This window comes from Struthio camelus, chromosome 1 (assembly GCF_040807025.1).
Source record: "Struthio camelus isolate bStrCam1 chromosome 1, bStrCam1.hap1, whole genome shotgun sequence".
Classification (NCBI taxonomy): Eukaryota; Metazoa; Chordata; class Aves; order Struthioniformes; family Struthionidae; genus Struthio; species Struthio camelus.
The window spans coordinates 56,325,846-56,348,114 of record NC_090942.1 but is presented as its reverse complement, the minus strand read 5'-3'; the positions used below and the strand labels follow the sequence as shown (position 1 = coordinate 56,348,114).

General features: G+C 42.4%; 1 protein-coding gene across 16 annotated transcripts in view; it reads right to left on the bottom strand.

Moving 5' to 3' along the window:
* TCF20 (transcription factor 20) overlaps positions 1 to 22,269 on the bottom strand; it is a 130,062-nt gene that overhangs the window by 32,916 nt on the left and 74,877 nt on the right. For 15 of the 16 annotated variants that reach the window (XR_011140552.1, XR_011140554.1, XM_068940490.1 and 12 more), the window contains one exon: positions 5,312 to 10,963. Coding sequence is in view for 14 of the 16 variants with exons in the window: in XM_068940547.1 (XP_068796648.1) it covers positions 5,312 to 10,963 (5,652 nt within the window). In the remaining 2 variants the exon portion in view is untranslated. Of the gene's footprint in view, positions 1 to 5,311; positions 10,964 to 12,068; positions 21,131 to 22,269 lie in introns of those variants that run through there. The other variant, XM_068940515.1, reaches the window with a different exon arrangement.

Genomic DNA, 22,269 nt, shown 5'->3' with positions numbered 1-22,269 from the left:
AGGTAAATGAACAAGAATGGTTCTGTGAAAGCAATTAGAAGTGAACTAAAACTACTATAGACAGACAAACTTCATCTCTTTTATGACACAGACTTCCATAGATACATACTCAGGAGATCAGCTAGCAGGAATCTTAAGTGGTCAAGGACACCTTTCCTGCGTGAAACCAGTTGTTCTCCATGAAAGCTGGATAGCATATATAAACCTGTCTCCATGGAACAGCCCTACAAACATCTAAAAAAGGCATGCTGGACATGAGCCAGAAGCCTGCCACCGCCCAACAGTACGGAAAAATTCAAAAAGATTCAAGCATCAATTTGCAAAGAGACAGACGTGCATTTAGGTTCTGAACTTCTCTGAGCCTATATGACTTTGGAGAAAGTTCTTAAAAAAAAAAAAAAAAAAAAGAGTCAGACCTTTCTAACAGCCTTGTTAAACCTGTCAACTGTCCTAAGCACAGGGATTTCTTCTCTTCAAGGAAGCAACAGGCTTTCAAAGATAATCCATGGAGAGTCACACAGATAAAATTCCAAATTGGTGAGAGAAAGTCCAGAATCACCTGCCATTATACAGCAGATCATGGACAGATTTTACCCTTTACTGCTTGCCACTCTGAAGTTCTCCTGACTGAAACAACAGATGAGCCTTTCGGTAAAAAGCAGCATAGGATACAGGTTCCAAGGACTTCCTTACACACATAAGGGTTAAAAGATTTCTCAGGCTGGGAATGAAGCAGGGAGGGCTAAAGCATTAAATTCTTGAGACCTTCTAAAAGGGATCTTTATGAGGGGATAAACAAGTTTTCCTTTCACAGAGCACTGTCAGCAGAAAACAAGAGCTAGATTTAACTTCACCAAGGTCAATTTTGACAATGTTGGGGGGGGGGGGGCGGGCAGATCCAAAACAGAAATAATACCTGTGCTGGGCCAGAGCCTCTGCCTTGGGGGAAAAAACAAAAAACATTGTGTTGTGTAAGAGCTCCAAGCAACAGCACACCACCTTCTAGTGAATGGCATTTTAGAAATCAATAGTAGAACTATCCATCTCCTTGGACTTTGCAACTCAACAGGTAACGCAAAGAATGTTCTTTGGATTTACTTTCAGCTTTTTAAATTGAATACTGAAAACACAGACAATCAATTCTTTTGAAAATTAAATCTGTTCTGATGAGAGCTACTAAAGGGGCTGGAAATTGTTCCATTTTCAACAGCAACCAAGATTTCATCTTGCAACAGTTTCTCATGAGTAAGAAAATGAAGAAGAGAAGATAAACAGGGCAGGAAACTGTTTTCTTAAAGGTCTTTTCTAGTACAGTGTGTGCAACTCTTAGTTTTCCAAAATCCATAAATACAAAGAAATGGCCTGACATGACTTTAAGAACAGAGACAAAATAAATCTCCCATAGGAAGGGCATGAATGAACTAGATCTTCCCCAAGGAGGGCCAAGTCTCCAGATGTACTCTCAAACTTACTGCAGGAGTACCAGCCTTAAGGCTCCTAGTACCATGAGGTAAAGATCTTATCTTCAAATCACTTATGACCTGTTTTAATTAGCCCAAAACATGGTCTCTGACTACCTACAACAATTAAAAGAAAGCTCTCTATGGGCAGTAGGTTCACTCAGCACTACGGAGACATAATTTTTTCACTTCAAGACTTCAATTAGCCTTCGACCCAAAAATGCCAAACTCGAAGGTGTCAAGTTAGCACCCTTGCCATGGTATGAGAGCCAAATATCAGTTCTAAGCAATTCACTTTGGATTCTGAAGTATGGTGATATTCCATTTACACAGAACGTGTTATGTATATGAATTATTCACTTCCAGGCTTGTGACCCTTCGTTTGCTACAAACTAACGTCTTCCCTTTCTCTAGGCCAAAACTAAGACCTATTTTCCTATGCTTGTGCAGACACTTCTGTCTCCTCTCTCCTGCTAGCAAGTAGCTACATGGTTTGCCAACGTCTGCTTTTCCAAGACTAAAAGTGATGAACTGCATGTCAGAGGAAAGAAACAGAAGATGCGCTTGCAAAGCAAGGAAGACGCAAAGAAAGAGCGTATGCACCAAGCATAAGAAATCAGCTGTCTGAGCCAGAAGGCTGTCCTCAGGCAGCAGGGCAAAAGAGTCTAGTTCAACAGAGCCTTTCCACTGCCTGAGGATGGCTTGTGGCATGTACAAACCTCTTAATACCCTGACTGCCATGCTCATGCTGGGGGTAACCCTTTCCTAACTGAAGGGGGGGAAGATACACTGCTTCCATAGAAGAATCCAGCACTTACATCGTGCTACACCAGAATAAAAAGGTTAAAACCCAAATACTACTAGGAAAAAGAAATTACTCCATTATTTGTGATAGAGGTAAAGGAGAAAGAGAGATTACTCTGACATAGTGCAAAAGAGCCCAGCATTCAGCTAGGACTTGTTATGCTGTCTCTTGTACAAACACAGTAACAAAACTAGCAAAAATGGTTCCTTCTCCTACCTTCCTAAAACTAGTTTAAGGAAAAATGAATCCAGACAGAACAGTTGTAAGCACTGAAAGGCCATATATCATCTCTCATAAACAAAGAGTAGGCAGGTTTTCTTGTAGCCTTAGATAGGAAGAATTGGAAAGAAATCCTTTAAGTCATATGACAAGATTATCAATCTGAGTGACAAGAAAATTAGAACAAGATGGCAGAGGATGGATTGTGGCGCATGTAGATTAAAAGCAGAGTTTGAAGTGAGAGTCTGAGAACTCGTCATGAATTCAAGAAGAATTTTTGAGTTTGTGACAGATGAACATGAAACTGGAGCAAAAAGGAAGCTCCACAAGTCTCTAGAATAAAGCGAAGAATATAAGAATATTCTGGGTTATAAGAAGTTACCCAAAAGACACGGCATTCCAGGATACAGAGGAGGAAAGCAGAGGCAGAACTTTAGGGAAGCCCCACAAAAAGCTGCAATTGATAAACAACAGCCTCTAGGGAAAGGGGGGGAAAAAAGAGAAAATAAAAACAGAAAGAGATTAGAAAGAAAAGAGGTAAGCAAAAAAGGACACAGACAGGAAGCAGGTGGAACAACACTAAGAAGAGCACAGCTGATGGTGACAAACGCAGCTGACAGGGAAAGGAAAATGAAATACTGGCTCTGAACTTTAGTTAGGAAGAGATCATAGTAAACAGTGATTACAATAGCAGTAGAGCACAATCGAAGACAGAGTGGAGGACAAGAGCTCCAGACAATGCACTCAAAGAATTTTGAGATGAAAAAAAGAGAAAGGAAATGAAGAGGTAGTTGCAAAGGCAAGAGAGGCCACAGGTTTTCTGTACGCTGTAAAGGTGGGAAGCACTCATGTCTACATGTACTATGAGGAAAAAAACAAAACCGCACACTGAAGTTGAGCAAGTGATTAAAGGTAAGAGGTAGAGAGAAAGGACAGGGGTTCAATGGAGATAAGGAGACATTATTGTACAGTGTCAAAAGGGCAGATGAAAGGATTAAGAGGAGAAAAAAATCCGTTTGTGATGAGGAGATGATCAGAACTGTTGGAAGAAAACAAGAAAGGGTAGGCCAAAGTGTATTCTGTCAGAAAAAGAAAAATCATGAAAATCCCACGCAGAGGAAGAACTAGGATGCCAAAGAGAGAGAACATCCAAGCATCATATAAAAAACTGCTGTGGATAATAGGCTGTGACTTAGTTTGATTAGGGCCAATCAGCATAGTCATGATATTTCTGTGAGGCACGCTCCCTTTGCAGAAACAAAAAACACAAAAAAGTATAACTGAGGGCAGTCAATTGGTTCAAGAACTGGCAGAGAAGGCATTTGCTTTAGGAGAAACAAGAATCACAAGTGAAAGTGTCCTCAGAGCACGAAAAAGGGGGGAGGAAAAAACAGGCTAGAGAGAGCCTGGGATCCAAACTACAGAGAAGTTCCTCAAAGAAACCTTGGAATTATCAGAGAGAGGAAATTCAGCAGTCAGATCAGAACAAGCACACAAGCATTGCTCGACGAAAACCAAATGAGATTAACTGTCTTTGTTTAATGGGAGACTAGAAACAAGAATGTAGGCCAAATGAAGTTAGGGCAAAGAAGCATGTAATTACTGTCAAAGAACAGTGAGTGTAACTGCACAAGAAGCCAGGAATCAGACTTGAAGAGAAGGCTGACAGGGATGAAATGAGCTTAGAGTATGCAACAATGCAGAGGGAAGGGAAGAGAAACTGAATCCCAGGACTGCCTAGAAAAGGAAGAATCTGAAGGCAACAGAAAAAGTAGTGTAGCCCCTCTTCCGTCATCTGGCCCAGGATGGAAAGCATAATGGGAAAGGTAACAGCAAATAAAGGGTTGCAGCATACTGATGATGGCTAAGATAAAGCCACATAGCTGTGGTTTTGAGATATCAGCTTCTATCTCGGATTACCAAGAATAGTGTCTCCATCCATAATCTGGTGATTGAGAATAATCTTCCGTTTTCCCCCCTACTTTGATTTTACATTTTTCTCCTAATCGCATAGTCAGGGCCTCACACTTTGGAGAAAGGCAGTTATCGGTATGAATTGTAGGGTAACTCCCATGCAGCTCATCAGTACTCAAGCCACCCGTGTTCCACCCGAGGCTTGTAAGACCTCTGTGCCATTCTACTCTATCTGCCCCATTTTGTAGAGTCTGTTAACTTTCCTACAGTTGTGTAATATGCACTAGAGAACCAGAGTAATCTAGGTGGGAAGGCACCTCTGGAGATCTCTGGTCTAAGCCTCTGCTCAAAGCAGGGCCAACTTTGAAGTTAGATCCAACTTCAGAGTTAAAGCAGGTTGCTCAAGGCCTTGCACAGTTGCATATTGAGCGTCTTCAAGGATGGATATTCCACAACTTCACTCAGCTCCTGTTCCAATGTTTGGCCACCCTCATCCTGATTTCTTGGGGGGGGGGGAAGGGGGCTAATATCCAACTGGAAATTTTTTTGTTGCAATTTGCACCCACTGCCACTTGTCCTTTCACTGTGTAATTCCAAGAGGCTTGAAGAGTATTGATATCTAACAGAACAGAAAGAGGAAAAAAATAGATCATCATAGTCATGAGAAAGCTCTGGACATCCAAAACTTAAATAGGTAATGAGCATTCAGTGCTTTGATGCCTGAAACATTCGTCTCATCCAAGCGCAGCAGAGATCTCAACTAGGCCATCAAAAGGGCAACACTAGAGGTTTACTTACAGATGACAGATGATTGTTTCAGACTTGAGAAGGACAAGGAAAAAAATGGTATTTGAAATGTTATACTCATTGCAAATGAAAAAAATCATTTCATAGAATAAGTTTAGGTACTCACCATCTCTCTTGCAATCTCCACAGCTTCCTGCAGCCCATAGAGCCTGCCGCAGACCAGGTAGATCCCATTGGCCCAGAGAATACAACCCTCATGGACCCAAAATTCATTGCTGTCAAGAGGTAGTTCAGGAATTTGTAACTCCAGCTCAGCACCACCTTCTGAAGTGGGCATAGAGGGTTTTGAGTCCAAAGGAGTCTTTTCACCACCACTGCCACCTTCAGTGATTGCTTTTTTACAAGAAGCTCCCCTTGAAAGTGACCGAGAGGCTCCGCTACAGTCCTCAGAGCGGTGCCGCCTCTTAAAGCGGGGATGAGCAGCTAGGCTTCTTTGTTCCTTCTGTTGTTGCTGTTCCTCCTCCTCTTCTGTATCTGTCTTGGAACCATTAGAAGCACTTTTGTGCCGTACCTTGACCTTGCTCTGCATTTCTGTGGCCCTCTTTGGAGGTGGGTTCTTGGGCAAGGTGGCTGCGTAATCCTGGGGGTAGAAAGGACCAAAGAGGTCACCCATGTTACGAAAGCTGGCCCATTTGCCACACAGGCAGCAAACCAGATGCCCCAAGACAGAAGACTCTGTTACAACAGGGCCCTGCAGCATGAAAGTTGAGGTGGGCAGCACTTTGCTCTCTGCATTGCTAGGAGGGGGTGTTGAAGATCTCTGTCCCTTCCGACCCCTCACCAATTTGTTCTGCTCCTCTTCCTCTGCGTTAATGATTGTGCACACAGCGCCTAATTCACACTTGTTTACCACATGAATGTAAGGGAAAAAGGACTTATTCTTGGTGTCGGTTTTATCTACAGACTGGGTAGCATATTTCAGCTTAATTTCTGGTTCTTGAGGCTCCACAATTGGAGCAGCCCGTCTAGTCTTCCGTTTCCGTGGCTGTGCTGCAGGTTTTCGCCTCTCCCTCCTTTGCCGCTTAGGTTTTGGCTCTCCACCAGCTACCCCTTCTGAAGGTTGTGAAGGTACTGGTGGGGGTGGGGGTGGGGGTGGCAGCTGCTGCTGCTGTTGCTGCTGCTGCTGCTGTTGCTGCTTCTTCTGCTTGTTCACGCTCCCAATTGGCCTCCCCTTTTTCTTTCCAGAAGGGAAATATCCCTTTGGGGGGAAACCATCTGGCTTGGGTGAAATGTTTGTCACATCTCCATCTTTTTCCTCAGACTTTGGGTTTGGTTCAGAAGTAAACACACCGGAGGGGGAGATTGTTTTTGAGTCAGGAAAGGTCAGAGTTCCAGCTCCACCTACGGATCCATCAGACCTTCCCTGGCCACCTGACTTCTGAGCAGGTGGTGGTGCTCCACTGGATCCCGTTCCTTCTTTACTAATACTGGCAGTTTCAGGGGTTTCTTTCTTGGTTTTATCATCCTCATTGCTTGGCCACTCTTCTGAAGATCTTGGAAGGGTTATTTCACTGGTTGCATCCTGGCTTGCTGGCCCGACTTGATCTGACAACATCTCTCCTTTTCTCTTCTCAGCCTCTGGTCCATGCCCAGCCACGCTTCCTCCTTCAGGTCCACTCTTAAGGGACAAAATGTCATCGAGAGTGACAGCATCCGCACCAGTTTCAGCACTGTTGGTGGAAACACTTCTCCTAATATTGGGAGATGTAATTTTTTGAACAATAGCTTCCAGTTTTAATCCTCGCCCCTTTCTTGGGGGCAATATTTTGGTCTTAGCCGGGCTTGTTAGGGAAACAGCAGGGCAATTCCTATTATCAGGACTTGGCAGGTTCTTGAAGGAATCTCCCTTTGCAACTGGCTTGCCAACATCTTGGCTTTGAGATGAATGGGCGTAGGAGTTGTAAGTTTTATCAGTTCCTTCTTTTGCTGAAGTCATCAGTCGCCCTTTATCTTCAGGGCCACTGCTTTTCATATCCTGGGGCTGTCTTTTGGTAGGGATAGGCGAGATGAAAGAACGAACTCTCCTCCTCATAATTAATGGATTCTGAGGAGACTGGTCTTCCTGGCCAGGGAGCCTGAGCATGGCATTACTAGGCTTGGGCAAATCTGTAGATTCCTCTCGCCTATGCCCATCGCTTTCTTGAGAGCAAAACCTTTTTTGGTTGCCTACTCCAAGAGGGCCACTGCTTTTGGCAGGAGAAGTTTGCCGGGAAAGGTCCCAACCAGATTCATGTTGTTGCATCTTCTGGTTACCGTGTTTCAGTTCAGCGCATTTGCTCTGAGCACCGTCACTCCCCATGATGCAGCGCCCAGCTTCCTGACTTCCAGTATCATGATAAGAGCTACCTTGAATGTACATCATCCCATCCTTGTCATTTTTCAAGGGACTCCTTACTCTTTCTAGAAATTGCTGTTGTCTTGGGCTCTTCCTTGCCCCTTCCTGTCTGTGCTGAGCTGCAGCAATCACACCCTGAGCAGTGCTGCTTGCCCAATCTTTGTATTCTTCTTGCTGCTGCTGGTATATCTGTCTCTTGTAATGATACTGGGAATTTAAACTCTGGTTAGGGTCACCAAAAGCATGAGGCCTAGCATTTGTGTGATATGCTGAAGCCAAAGACGAGCCTTCTGAATTCTGAGAGTACGCAGAATGCAAGGAACCCCTGTTAACTCTTTCAGACAGTGTCATGTGTGGGTTCATGTGATGCAGATCTGTTCCTGGGCCTCTGCTTCTGCCTGGTGACATTTTCAGCTTATCTGCAAGATCCTGAAACTGAGAAGGTGATTTACCCCTGCTGCTTCCAGTTCTGCCAGGTGCTCGTCTCATCTGCGTCGATCTGCTGTCCTGCTGGGGAATGTAGTCTGGAGCGGAATCAGAGACCGCGGCTCCAGGGCTAGCATTGCCTCGGAAAGATTCATGCTTGATGCCAGCAGGATGACAATGGTCTCCTGTTTTTTTATTGTTGAGACTAGCTGAGGTCTTTGACTGCTCAAAATCTTCTTCTTTGATTTGCCCGCTGTGAGCCTTCATCTTTGTTTCCATGGATACTAAACCACCAGGGAGTATTACTGACTGGCTTAAACCAGGAGCAAGACGTTCACTCCTTCCACTTCTGGCCTCTGGACCCATGTGCCCCATTGGGTGAGGGCCAGGATCTCTGACAAGTTGCCTTAATGGAGATATGTCACAGATCACTGATCTCCTCTCGGAGAGCGCTCCCCCTTCATGGGCAGAAGACTGAGACTCTACTTCAAACTTTCTAGCAATAGGGTAATCAGCTAGATTGATCTGCTTCATGTCAGGAGCTGTGCTGCTCGATTTCCTATCCCAGGGACCCCAGTGAGGGCCTTCTAGGAGAGATCCCATGCTTTTGTTTAGGAGGCTTCTATTGGTCAGTTCATTGGTTTGACTAATTAAGATGTTGGGCCTCATGGCTCCCTCCAAACTCCCCGCCATCCCAGAATGTTCCTGGGCGTTCCTAGAATAGCGTCTGTCTGGATGATGGTGATAACCCTGTAAGACCTCCTGCAGGAGGCTAGGAAACTTCTCATTCCGGCCTTTGCGCTCACTGTGCCCTGGAAAATCCCCTTTTTCTTGACCAGAAGGATACTGTGGAAAGCCACCAATGTTTCTCTGTATACCAGCTGCTATATTATCCTTGTAACTATATCTTAAACTGCCAGGAGATTTGGAAGGTTCTGTTCTCACAGGAAAGTTTGACCCGACGACTGCATGGCCAGGCTGGCTGTTCCCCTCTCCATTATGGTTAGTGTTATCCCCGCTTTTGCTTCCTTTACTCCCTCCTTGAGCTTCTGGCTGCGGTCCTGCATGCCCAGCTTCTTTTGCTGCACTAGCACTAGCTGGTGCCTGGGTGGCTGTGGAAACATCATCTTGCGCAGGTTTATCTTGCCCACCTGACTTTTCCACTCTTCCCGTCATGGCTTCCCGGGAGACAATCACCCCAACTGCCTTTTCATTCACTTTTGGAGTAGTTTCTACTGCTACCACAGCTTCCTTCCCATCAGGGGAGGCCACATCCTCCCTAGCTGCAGGGCTGGTGTTGAGTTTTGATGGCTCATTCTGAGAGCTTTGTGCTGGTGAGGAGTTGGATCTCTCTAAGTTACCCCCTTTGTACGTGGTATCTGAGCTGGTGCTCTGGCCACTCAGCTGCCTCACCCTCTCCCCGTGATCCTCTGAACTGCTGGAACAACCACCATCAAGGGACTCTGCCAAGGGAGACTTAAGCTGCTCCTCTGCCTGGGAGGAGCCTTCTGAGTTTGTGCAGCTGTCAGCCTTCTTTGAAGACGACGACCTTTTGGAACTTTTTTTCTGAGGTGCCAAGGCATCCGAGAGCAACATGTGCTGGACAGTGTTAGGCAGGTTGGCCACTTGAGAACTTAGAGCACTTAAGCTGCTCAGCCCTGGATCTGTGAGCCTTTTCTCCTGCAGTCCTTCCAGCCCAAATCCCTTGAATCCCCCTGCATGAGCATTGGGGCTTGGCATCATAGATGGTGTGGGGCTAAGCTGGGGCATCATCTGCAAAATTCGGTTTCTAGAACCCATGGACATGTTGCCTTGCCCACACTGGAGATTTTCTCCACCTGGCATGAGAGGAGAAGGGGTAGAGCTGCAGCTTGGAGACTGAACCACAGATGCAGCAGGAGATGGATTAGAAATTGGACTGAAGTTCTGGTGGAATTGCATTGGTGATCTTACGGGAACTTCAGCTTGGCTGTACTGTCCCACTTGACTTTGAAGAGAGAGTTTGGTGGCAGCATTTGAGTACTGCATTACATGCTGAGGTGGATGCTGCTGCTGCTGCTGCCCCTGTTGCCCACTCTGGGATAGCTTAGACTGCTCAAAGCTTTTCATTGGTTGAGCCTGAAAGCTGTAGTTGGACTGGGTCCCATATGCCTGCGCATTGGAACCCACAGCATGACCTTCATACTGCGATCCAGAATTCACACTGTAACTTCCATCATAGTTCTGTCCCGACTGGCCAAAACGCTGCGGGGAAGGGAAAGAGGAAGAGGACGAGGACGAAGGCGGCTGATAGTGTTGGCTGAACTGACCCACTCGTAACTGGTACCCAGAAGCAGAGGAAGGCAGGGTGGATGGACGCTGCATTGGTTGCAAGTGTGAGGTGCTAGAAGCAGACTGGCTGGAAGCCTGGGGTAAAGGCTGATGAGACTGATAGATCTGCTGTCGCAGCTGCTGCACCTGCTGCTGCTGGCTAGAAGCCTGTTGCTGATACTGGGCACTCCCTGGAGAGAAAGGGCCAGTATAATCCTGTTGGTAGTGGGATACACCCCCAAGGCTTGAGTGCTGTGTTTGAAACTGGCCCACGTGTCCCTCACTCCCATACTGACTCCCAAAGCTACTCCCTTGAGGGGGCCCATAGCTCTGTACTGGTCCAGAAGGCCTGCGCTGAGGTGGCTGCTGCCCTCCTGACGCCACTGGATCTTTGTTGGCAGCCATATAGTAAAACTCTCCTGCTTCTTTTCTGAAACCTTGGTAGCTCTGATGGCCAGAGCTCTCACCAGGCATTGCTGTAGAGGCTCCTGTTGCTCCACGACGTCCACTGCCAGCACCTCCTCCAAAGCTCTGGAACATCTGGGCCTGCTGGCGGGGGCTGAATTCTTCCAGTCGGGATGAACTGTGCACTTCCTGCGGGTAGCTCTGCTGGTTTCCGTGGTAACTACTTTGCTCCCGAAAGGACTGCATGCTGTTCAGCAGCAGAGTGACAGCTCGAAAGCCCTCCTAAAGGGGTAGAAGGAAAAAAAAGAAAGAGTATAGCATTCACATCTCCTAGTCACATGAATACCACTGTTCAATTTTACAGTTTTAACAGCAATTAACATTTAGTATTAGTCTCGTAACTTCTAGTACAGTATCAAGGCCTAGCCCCTTTGCTTTTTTGGACCTTCTAGGTAGTGCAAGTAAGAGGAATCACTAATTTCCAAAAAAAAAAAAAAAAAAACCTAAGCTTGTAACCTACTACCAGCTGGAGCACTTTCTCAGTATTAATATTTCCCTGCAGTCACTAACTGTTTAGTCACAGTTTATGCACCCCACAGGAAACAAACTTTCAGCAGTACTTTGCTAAGCAACCAAGCAGAACCACCACCATCCTTGAACTATTCTCTATGGCTGATACTGGGAATAATTTGCTACAACGCTGGAAGAGGTGATAATAAAAAAAACATGTAACATTCTCAAAACATCCCTAGTAGAAAACACTCTACATACAATTGACCAAAGTTCAAACTAAGATACTCCAGTCAAAAGGCTCTATGGGAAATTGAAAGAACTGACAACAATACATCTGCTCCATGCTCTGTTCCCAACTATTTCAGTGATGCTTTTAGGTGAAAACCAACACAGCAAGACAATAAGTGATACCTTTCCCCACTTGTGCTCTGTTCTAAAAGATGGAGGAAAAAAAAAAAAAAAAAAAACAAGATGAGTCCACTCTACTTGTGCAAAGGGATCTACTGCTTCACCCCTTAGGACTTTCATATTACCTTGAATGAAACTTAGCTAAAAACATTTGTCAAAAAAAGCCACACCGTATGTTTTGGAATACCACGTATGATTATCTATATTCACGTAACGAACTCCTAAGTAAACGCACTTCAGGAAGGCTCTCCTATACACCTCAATTCAGAATGTGGAACTCATGACTCACCCTCAAGGACCAGATTACTGCTGCAGATGTGTTTGCAGACCCTGGCTAGTACTTCACTAAAAGCTTGACATATCACTACAAGCTTTAAAAAAAGGTAATGAAGAAATGTATGTATATACAGTCTTTTTTGGTATTTCCAAGAACAACAACAAAAACAAACAAATGACAAAAACTTACTGGTTTTGCAGCTCTGCTACTGCTCTCCAGTGCTGCAACTGCATAGTATGTCCTTAAATGAAAGGCTGCCTTGCAGCTTTCCCTTGCTGAAAGCAAACTGGGTAAGGCCCACCTGAGAGACTTCTCTTTCTTTAGGGTAAGCGTTAATACAATGCTCACACTCTCCCGGGAAACAAAACCCTAACTCCTCAGATGATAGACTTCCTAGAAGACTCGCCTGCATTATGTGTTCTCATTTAGTCATCCTTTGTGCTTGTCACATTCAACTGAACCCACTTAGAATTCAAGTCTGTTTTTGCACTAAAGTTTTGTTCAAGTAGAAGATCACCAAAGAGTACCAAGAAAACAGATGTACAAATAATAAGATGCAGACTACACATGGCGTTACACTTCTTTTTCCAGCTGCCTCTCAGGTTTTTATTAAGGAGCATCTCACCTACAGAAGCCTCTTGGAGCTTCATCATTGGGGTCTTTTTCATAAGAGGATCCTACTTGTATTTGGGTTTGGTACTACTTTGTGTACACACACTATGGAACACAAGAGACACTCCAGCGCACATCTTCATAATTCCCTTTCTAACTCAGAAAGGCAAAAACTTTGTGTTGTGGCCTTGGTTCATGCAACTTGATGTCCAGAAGAATGTTACCGAAATAGTCACTAGAATCGCATGGGACCTTTGAACTGTTGATTCTTCTGCTTCTGTCTCTCTCCTTTTAGGAAGAGGACGTCACTGTGGCTTTAATCTTATAGTATGGCTCTTGCAAAATATTAGCGCATAAGGGAGTTTTGGCGTTGTGCTGAACTTTCACTTTCTAACATTTTAAAGATTACACATATATGAGTAATGCTGTTATGAAAGCCAGACCATGCTGCTCTGTCCAGTTTGGGTTCCTTATGGAAAAAATACACTTTTCTGAATTATTTCCTTCTATTGTTTGTCAGTTGGATGCTCCTGCTCCCAAAACTGGGGCAGCTAATACAAACTTTTTTTTGTCTCATTTTCAATCTTCAGACCAAGGCATACAAAAGGGAAGGGAAAAAAAAAAAAAAAAGTAGGGGGGAAAAAAGCACACAGAAATGGAATTAAGTTACCAAACTAAAGGTAGGAAAATACCTACTGTAACCATCAGATGTTAGAAAGCAGCTTCAGGCTCTGCAATCAGCAATGTTCATGCGCTACAGAGACTGAATTCACTCCCTAGCAGCAACATGCTTTGCATCCTCTTCTCATAAAAGCATCACTTCCACCCTCATCACAGGCTTAGTCTCTCACAGAGTCTCAGACTCATTTTTAAATACAGTTTTAATAAAGCTTACTTTGCATAGCCCAAACAAGGCTTCAGGAAGCCTCTTTTGCATTACATCATACAAAAGCTTTCTGATCAATGATGGCATTTGTTCTTCTACACTACTACGAACAGAGGCTTGAATACTGCTAACATACCACTGTTGATAACGGCAGGAAACATTCACAAGATTTCCTCACTGTTCAAAAAGTGTATTTTTAATTACATTACGGAACAGAAACAGGAAAAGCCACTGTGAAATACTTCTAAGAACAGAGATCCATCAGGGATCAACCTGAGTCACAAATTCTTATCCTCCATGCTCTCACACAATTGCATATTTATTTTGTCCAGAAGATACATATGCCAACTGCAAACACTGAAAAGAAATGTTTTTTCTCCTTCAATTTTTGATCTTGGATCAGAAAAATAAATATAAATTTTAACTGAGGACAACTTAAATTGCTGGTGCCTTAAACAAATCCTGTTTTTAGCTCTCCTTCAGCAGAATATCTCATGAAGGGCTTGACTTGAGCAACAAGACCAACAGAATAATGGTGAAAAAAAGTGTAGCGTTTCATTAGTAAATGGGAGTTAAAAAAGAAAAGAAGAAAAAGGAGGTGCTTCAGTCCATTACATCATTGATAACCTAAGACCTACAACATACTTCCTGTCATTAATGTACTATAAATACATGAGTATTATAATTGCTATAGTAATATATTTTTTGATTAATAACGGCACTGTAGAGTGCCAAATTTAAATGCTATGCTCTCAGCAAAACCACCAAGGATAGTTCCATAGGCAAGTCTTATTAATAAAATACATCCAGACAGATTATGAAGCCTTCAAAGCCCATCCTGGATCCACAGGGAAAAAAAAAGTTTATTTGATTAAAATTTTACTGGAAGCATTTAAAAATACATGTTCACATACTCGTCCATATGCAGGAACTCAAAAGAATGGCATTCGAGCTACTGACTGGAGACAACACAATCATAGGAACTCCCAGAATGGTGGTACACAGCTACAGTCCCATCCGCAGCAGAGGGGGCAAAGTCCCACCCCCAAAAAAGTTCTCTACTAACAATCGCGCTACACACATTTACAGCATTTTCCAACAAAAACATACAGAGCTGCCTTCATTTATTCAGAGGAAAGACCAGATTCTGGCACAAGCTTTCACTACTCCAGCGTCACACCTATGCTCTCACTACAAGTGCATCCAACTCTATCAATAAAGCTTCACGATTCTCAAGTATTTACAGCCTGTAGCTGTACAGCCACCTAAGCATATCCATCTAGATTACAGGATGCATTCACCAGGCTAAGCTGCTTCATTCTGCTCCAACGCTTTTGTTTCTTCCCCAAAATCCTAGCAATCAAAATTTGTCTTCAACCTGGTAGGAATACAGAAAGCATATTGCAAGCTCTTGTGGCTGATAAAGAAATAGCCTCATTTATGAAATCACTGCACAAGTCATGAAAACAGAGACACAGCAAGTTCTCTTATCTGTATCTCAGAATTATTTGTGCAACTTCTGAAGTTATTTCAGAGTCCTCCAAACCTACATTCTCCACGTGAACTTATTTTTAAGCACATCTACGATGCAGATTTTGTTTCTTGTTTAATCATCTGAAACACCCTAGCAGAATAACTTTGTTAACATGGGAGTTCCTCAAAATATGGAGCTATCGCATTCTGATCCTACTGTGAGCAAGATTATCAAATGGTAGTCAACAGCATGCAAGCATCTTCCAACAGTTCCTGCACGTATATGAGATTACCCAACCATTGCGGATTAACAGGGTTCATCAGTCCTCCCACACCAAGATTACTGTGTGAAATGATTTTCTGCAACATACCGTGCTGGGTTTTTAAAGTCTGTATAAATTTTTAAACCTTTTTGTCCTAATTATCAAAGACTGGATAAATACAGGACAGCTGCTCAGATTTCCCCAGATAACACTAATGCTAACATAGTTGTGCAGCACTACAGACAGGCAGCTAAACAGCAAAATACTGTGGGGAGATGCCTAATTCTTAACGATGAGCCTGTGAAAGAGCAAACCAAATCAGCATCACTTAATTCTGTAGGAGGTAAGTGAGGTCTTTGTGCTTTGTTAAATTTTCTTTAGATTTGGGTTGACTGCCGTGACCCATCTGTGCAGAGACAGCTCAGGCAGAAGTCAAATGCAACATATTTTCGTCGATTTGTCAAAGACCTCTCACTTCCTAGCATGCTTATCAGGAAAGAAAATGTAGTTACAGAGAGGTGACAAACGTTAAGATAGCACTTTCCGTAGTCCAAAAATGTTTCTTTTGTATGGAGTGTCCAGCCTTCAGATTAAAATAGACTTATTTACTAAATGCTGTGCAAATAACAGAGATGTATGTATATCTCTGACCACGTGTGGTCACCTCCTGTACAAAATACAAGCATTACCATTTTTACTCTTCCTCCCTGGATCATCTTAAAGTCACAGACTGCCCCGAGCAACAATTTCTCTACTCAAATGCTAAGCAAAAAACAATAAAAATCCAAGTCAGAACTGGAGCACAAGCAACTCACTGGCATAATTCATAAGTAAATAATCCTCAGAATCTGAATAAAGCCTGATGTCAAGGCAAGAAAATTTCCATGTACTGAATATAATTTCCATTGTCAAGGCCAAGTTATAACCCTCATTTCTGCAGGTACACACTTATTACTTGCATGCCTGAGCAATGGTTAGGAATAGACTGACTTGTTTCAGGTTTTTTGCAAATATTACCCAGTCTGTCTCTTTGCAGGTAGACAAACTGTACAATCAAACAGAAAACTACATTTAGCAAAGTAACAGAAGTAACTTTTTCTTCATTTGATGCCTTTTTAAAAGAAAAGTAAACCCAGTTTTAGTTTTCTGCCTTAGGTATGATATGCAAGCCAACCAAGAGAGCCAGCACTTAAAAGGTCACCAGCCTGTCCAAACAGTAATATTCACAGCTCACTTCTTTCAAAAATTGTGGTTAGCCTGGACTGTAAGAAAGATTTTTTTCATACCTTTCTATAAAACCGTTTCAGACCTACTGCATTAAAAAAAGTTATTTCTGCATAGTAAAAATAAACAAAGGAAACTCAGATATTGTCTCATTCCCCATTGCACGTCTAGAGAAATTTCTGCTCAGATCTGGCTCTCACCAAGGCATCATATTTTATGCAAGTATTTTTAGTAATTTTTAAGCAATGTATGCCTTGCAAATGACTGGTAATACTGGCCTTGGAACAAAAACTGAGTTCTGTCCTGCCCAATGAAAATTCTGTCAAAAGATTCCTCAAAAGAGTTATACTTTGAACAAGTGGCTTCTAACCAGTTTTCATCATCTCACACAGATGCCGTATCTTCTTTACAAAAACGTCTGTATAGCTTTTCAGACAGTTAGTACTATATAAGTTTAAATCCAAACAATTAAGGAAGCATTTCTCACAAAATGGGTGAAGAACAGCTGAGCGAGGCAGAAGGAGCACAGCGAGTTCTGTGAGTTGAGGGGGGGAACGCTGTGGGGATTATCGCACTAAATGAGATCTGGATTCTTTTCTCATTTCACATGTTTCCCTATGTGGCCACAAAGGATTCTTCTCAGCCTCAGTCGTTGCCTCTTCCTATCCCACAGGGGAACCACGTGAACATACGTACAAAAACTGAAGTATGCAACTATAACAAAAAGCACCAAATAAACAAAAAAAAAAAAGAATTTTGCATGTTGCTGTCATTTGACAGCTTGTTTCCTGAAATATTAAAAAAACACTTTTGTACAGAACCAATTTAAAATTACCTAACCAGATCTTTTTTTGTGCCTGCAAGTCTTCATCACTCACTCCCCATGTCACCAGAACTAAAATACCACGTTTAGTTTAGCTCTGCCCTTTACTGGAGTTGTAGTGTTAAATTTATATTCTTAAACTTAATGAAAGAAGCAGCTTGACAAGAGTAAAATTTTGTTGAAAGCTGATATTGAAGTTGTCGGGGCTATGAAAACTGCATTTCTAGAAATATAACTTACGATCAAGTTTTAGCAGAATTTTATCTGATTTTGTATCATTTCATAAATGTAAATTCATTATTACCTCATTTGTCCTCATTCTCAATCAATGGCACAGCTGCACTTAAAGCGCTTGTAATAATTCCCCAACTGATTGCTGAAAGTTAGCCTTACAAATTTAAGGCGAACAGTTACGACTACTTTAATAGGAGAACCTACGCAAATCAGTCAGATTTCGTTTTACAGTAAAGACTAAAACAACACAGGGTAGTTTCACATATAGAGGCAGTCGTCTGTATACTAGCTTAAGAGGTCCAGCCTCCTCTACAGCTGTTCATGCAGCAAGCTGGACCAGGAAACTGATACAGAGAAGAAAAAAGAAAAAAAAAAATCCTGTGAGGGAGAAAAGCCATTTTTGAGTTGTTTGACAGATTAATTCGCTGTATCGTCACACAAACAGCTGTACCAGCAAAACGGACACAGCAGGAATTGCTTAAGTGGCATGGCTACTAAAGTGCACTTGAAATCAGAAGTTCATGTTTAAAAGGCTCTTCATCTTCACACAACAGTAACAACTCTTCCCACCACCAGAAGGGAAATAATACTGAACCCTCAGCCCCATCATTTCTTTCTTCCAAGCTTCACATCAGCTGATTGCACATTCCACCCCATCACTTGTTGTCCCAAAAGTTTTGGCAATTCATTCTACGCCTCTTGCTGCAAATGTTTCTATATTCGCATCTCCAACACCTCCATACAGTCAAATATCACACCTGTTTCTGCAATACAACAAGATCGCAGAGCAACCATTTCAAGGACAGCTCTTGATCTGCTCTTCACCTCCCCAGACCTGAGACATGAGGTTCAGCAATAGCCTCTCAACTCGCCTCCACCCTCTTCTTTCAGTTACAAAAGTAGAGAAAGAGAAAAGTCAATGATCATTAATTGCAAAAGAGAAGCAGAAAAGAGTGAGTAGGGCTGCCAGGTTCTACCTGTTCCCAACTCTCTCTTTCTTTGCAAAAAATGAACCCAGCACCTCAAACACTACAGAACAGTAAAAAAAAAAAAAATTCTAATTAACTTTCAAAAATTGTTCATACTAAGTAGTAACAACCACCTTTAAAGTCTTGAATGCATTATCACTTCAGATTATGACAAGTTGTTAAGAGGAATACCAAGGTCACATACTAAATATTACCAGTAATCCACATCTTACTTTTCCATCTAAAGTAGTCTATACAATCAAGTCTTATTCTGCCTAGCGCAATGAGCCTGTGAGAAAGGCTCCTGGGAACTTCTCAAGACAAATGAAGTAAATTAACACAAAATATCTCTATCAGTTACATACAAGTATGATTACAACACGGGTTATGCGCTGTATGTAAGATTTAAATCCATTGATTCAGATAAATACATTGTTTAGGATAATATAACCTAGTTACATTATATGCAAAATTATCAAAATCAGGTAGCGATATAATCCCAATCTATTTAAACTAACAAAGAATTACCCTCAATTATAGAAATGCTGTATTCAAATTTCTCTCTTCTAAACTTCTTAAAAATAATTTCTATTCTCTTAAGACACCACAAGAAACCTAGCAATGCACTGTAACACTTTCAAGTTTTGCTAGCCAAAGTTATCATTCCTCTTCTCAATTTAGCACTACCTCATCCCAAAGTGACAAAAATTTAAGAGCAGTTTGGGTGTGGAAGGTCTGTAAGTACTCCTGCTATGAAAGGCTTGAGACTTAAAAAAATATATATATATATTTTATATATATATATATATATATACACACACACACACAGAGTCAAGTCCATATGATGCTTTCAGATAGAACATTAAGATAAAAATCTTATTTTTCCCCAATATGGAAAAAAAAGTGAAGTTCCCTCAAAAAAATAAAGCACTTCGAAGATTAACATTAACAAAAGCAAACAAAAAAACCCACCATTTTCTTTCCCTGATACCTCTCCCCTATCTCCGTTCATCTTGCTTTTTCCTATACCCTCTAAACATCATACTGCTCATTCCTCCATCCTCTGGTTCCACAGTATCTGCCCTCATGCTGGAGCAGATCCAGTCATACATTTTTAAGAGTTGTATTATACTAATCTAAGAGAAAATAACAGGGTTACTAAGACTACAACCACTGTTAACAGGAAGAAAGGAGAAAGTTCAGATAAATACAAAGTAACTTCAGTTAAGTGATTCAAGAAAAAAATGATTTAATTTCAGTGGCAGCATTATTTTAAGGAATTCCTTTCGGTCCTCCCTTCCTCCCGCCCCCAGGACTCTCATTCCCTGCACTGCAGGTTTTCTCTAGGTTTTTCAAATTGGACCAGTCTCTTGAACCATCTCACTATGCAGCCCCACAGTAGTTATACTGGCATAACCGATACAGACAGATGAGAGAGAGAGGAAGCAGCATACTGCAGTGTTGGCGCAAACAGTTAACAGTTCCTTAAGTTCATATTGTTGAAATTCCTGTATCACTAATCCTTAGCCTAGAGCACTTGAATTGGTTCAGTCTCACCAGCTTCCCCATGAAGTTAATGACGGTCTTCCAAAAGGTCTTTTTCCACATCTACTTTAAGAGTAGAAGGTAATTAGACTTCAGTGCTTCAGTTACGTGTCTGAAGTTACATGGTATAAATTCAGGCCACAGTAACCAAGAAACGAGATCCTGTACCCTGCTACTTCCAGCTGTAGACGCTTAACTCCCTGCTTGTAAGTTCTACTGCCCTAGCCAAAGCAAAAGGAATGGCAACAGTAGTCAGAGCACACCACACATTAAAGGAACTCTAATGAATATAAGCAGTTCACAAAAGTGATGAGCAATACCAGATCTTCCCTCAGCTAGGCTCTAAAGCTTTCTCCTCCCCCAAGAGATTTCAGTATCACCCCACTCAGTGTTGAGCCAGCATTTGAACTTGTCGATGGACACAATCTTGGAGAGATGATGGGCTACGTTTCCACTGCACCTATTTCATCTTTTATCACGCAGCACATATCCTAAATAAAGTGAATGAGTGGTAAAGAAGCTAATAGCCCAAAGCAAAGAAGTCAGATGTACTCAGCACCAGAGAAGATGGAACATCTCTACAGATCTGAATTAGCGGAGGATAAGAAAGATGCTGCACTCCAAGCATGATTTTTGGAAATGCTAGAGTTAAGATTCCGAATTAAGACGGAATGAGTTTTAGATGGTTCACTACTCTGAAAATCAGCCCCATCATTCTTTTAAACTTGAGTTCCTGCAGTCATTCTTTCTGTACGCAGGGGAGAATGGAAAAAAAAACAAAAATAGAAAATTACACTTTCTTTCTCCATCCTGCCTCCCCTCTAAAGGGGGCTAAGAGGGACAACTAAGAGGGAGAGGGTCCGCCTTAGTTTATTTCCAAATGGCAGTGTACACATGGAGCTAATCAGGGATAATTTCATGAGTAAACACAGCCTAACAAAGTCTTTATAAACACTACAGTTCTGTGGGTAAGCAAGGAAGTTTATTTTCCAATTCTTCCTCCTGCCTGCATTTAGAAGCTTCCTGACCCTGCTTCTCATTGAGCCAAGAGATGTTCTTTCCCCCTGTAAGCTTGATCCAGATTCATTCAAGTCAACACATCTTCTCCCATTAACTTCAACAGGCTTTTGATTAGACTGTAGAGCATGCATATAGTTAAGCTCTCCCCCTCCCCTTGCCTCTTTCAGCAGTGGGTACCAACAACCCTTCACAAGCTCTATTACATATATACACCTTTCCCCCCCCCCCACCTAAACCCACCTCTCAAATATTCAGCCATTTTTATTTCTGCAACTTAAAAACAAGAAAGCAAACAAAATGAACACAAGACAAATGGGACTTATATACTCTAATTGTGCGATACTACCATCATTCAGAAACCTGTACTCAACTGAGCAATTCTCAAGAAAGAAGTTAATGCTAACCCTGCTGACTGGAATTATAAGGAGCAGAGGCAGGCCTAAGATACTGAATGTAGAAAAGTATCCTAGAGTAACAAAAAGGGGGGGGGGGGGAGGGGGGAGACAGAAAGCAAGAGGCACCATCCCATTCCCCAAAACGCGGTCAACATGACGCTACAGTCTCTGCTAAAGAAATGCAGAGACACAGAACACGACGTGGCATCAGACCTCCCTTGGTCATCACCAAAGCCAATCCCCTATCACAGCAGGCAACCGAGCAACCTGTAATTCCAAATAAGTAAAATTCCCTTTATACACTCCCACAGTAAATGGGAGACTGAGAAAAGCAAAGAAAGAATGTTTCTCCATTACAATGCAATGATTTTGAGGGAAGGGGGGGGGGAGAAGGTGGCACAGTTCAGCTTTTTCATAAATAACAAATAGCACCACTTTGGAGTGATTCTTAACCATACTCCCAGTTCTGCTGCTTTCCAGCAGCACAGAAGAGAATCTGCCACTCACTCAGCAATGCCAAGGGATACAAGGAAAAATCTGCTCCCACTTTCTGTAACAATTTTGCCCCGCCTATTTCACCACCTACTAAGTGCCAATCAAACTTCTCAAGGCATATCTAAAGGACCATTTTAACATATCAGTATGCACCATGCACGGGACAGGATCAAGAATATCATGAAGTGTAACGAGCATAACGTTTCATGCAAATACGTTGGAGAACGGGGACAAGAAAAACCTCCCCATACACCAAAAGTGAGAGAGAAGGAAAACTCAGTGGAAAAACCAAAACATAGACATATGACAGAACACTTGCATTCAAAGAAAAAAGAAGTCAAGATGAGAAATAAAAGCAAAAGATATGATAATATAGTGCTGATCAAGCAGTACTCACTACATTTATCAGACAGATTTCAGTAACTGCCTGATACTCTGTTCTTCCCACTATT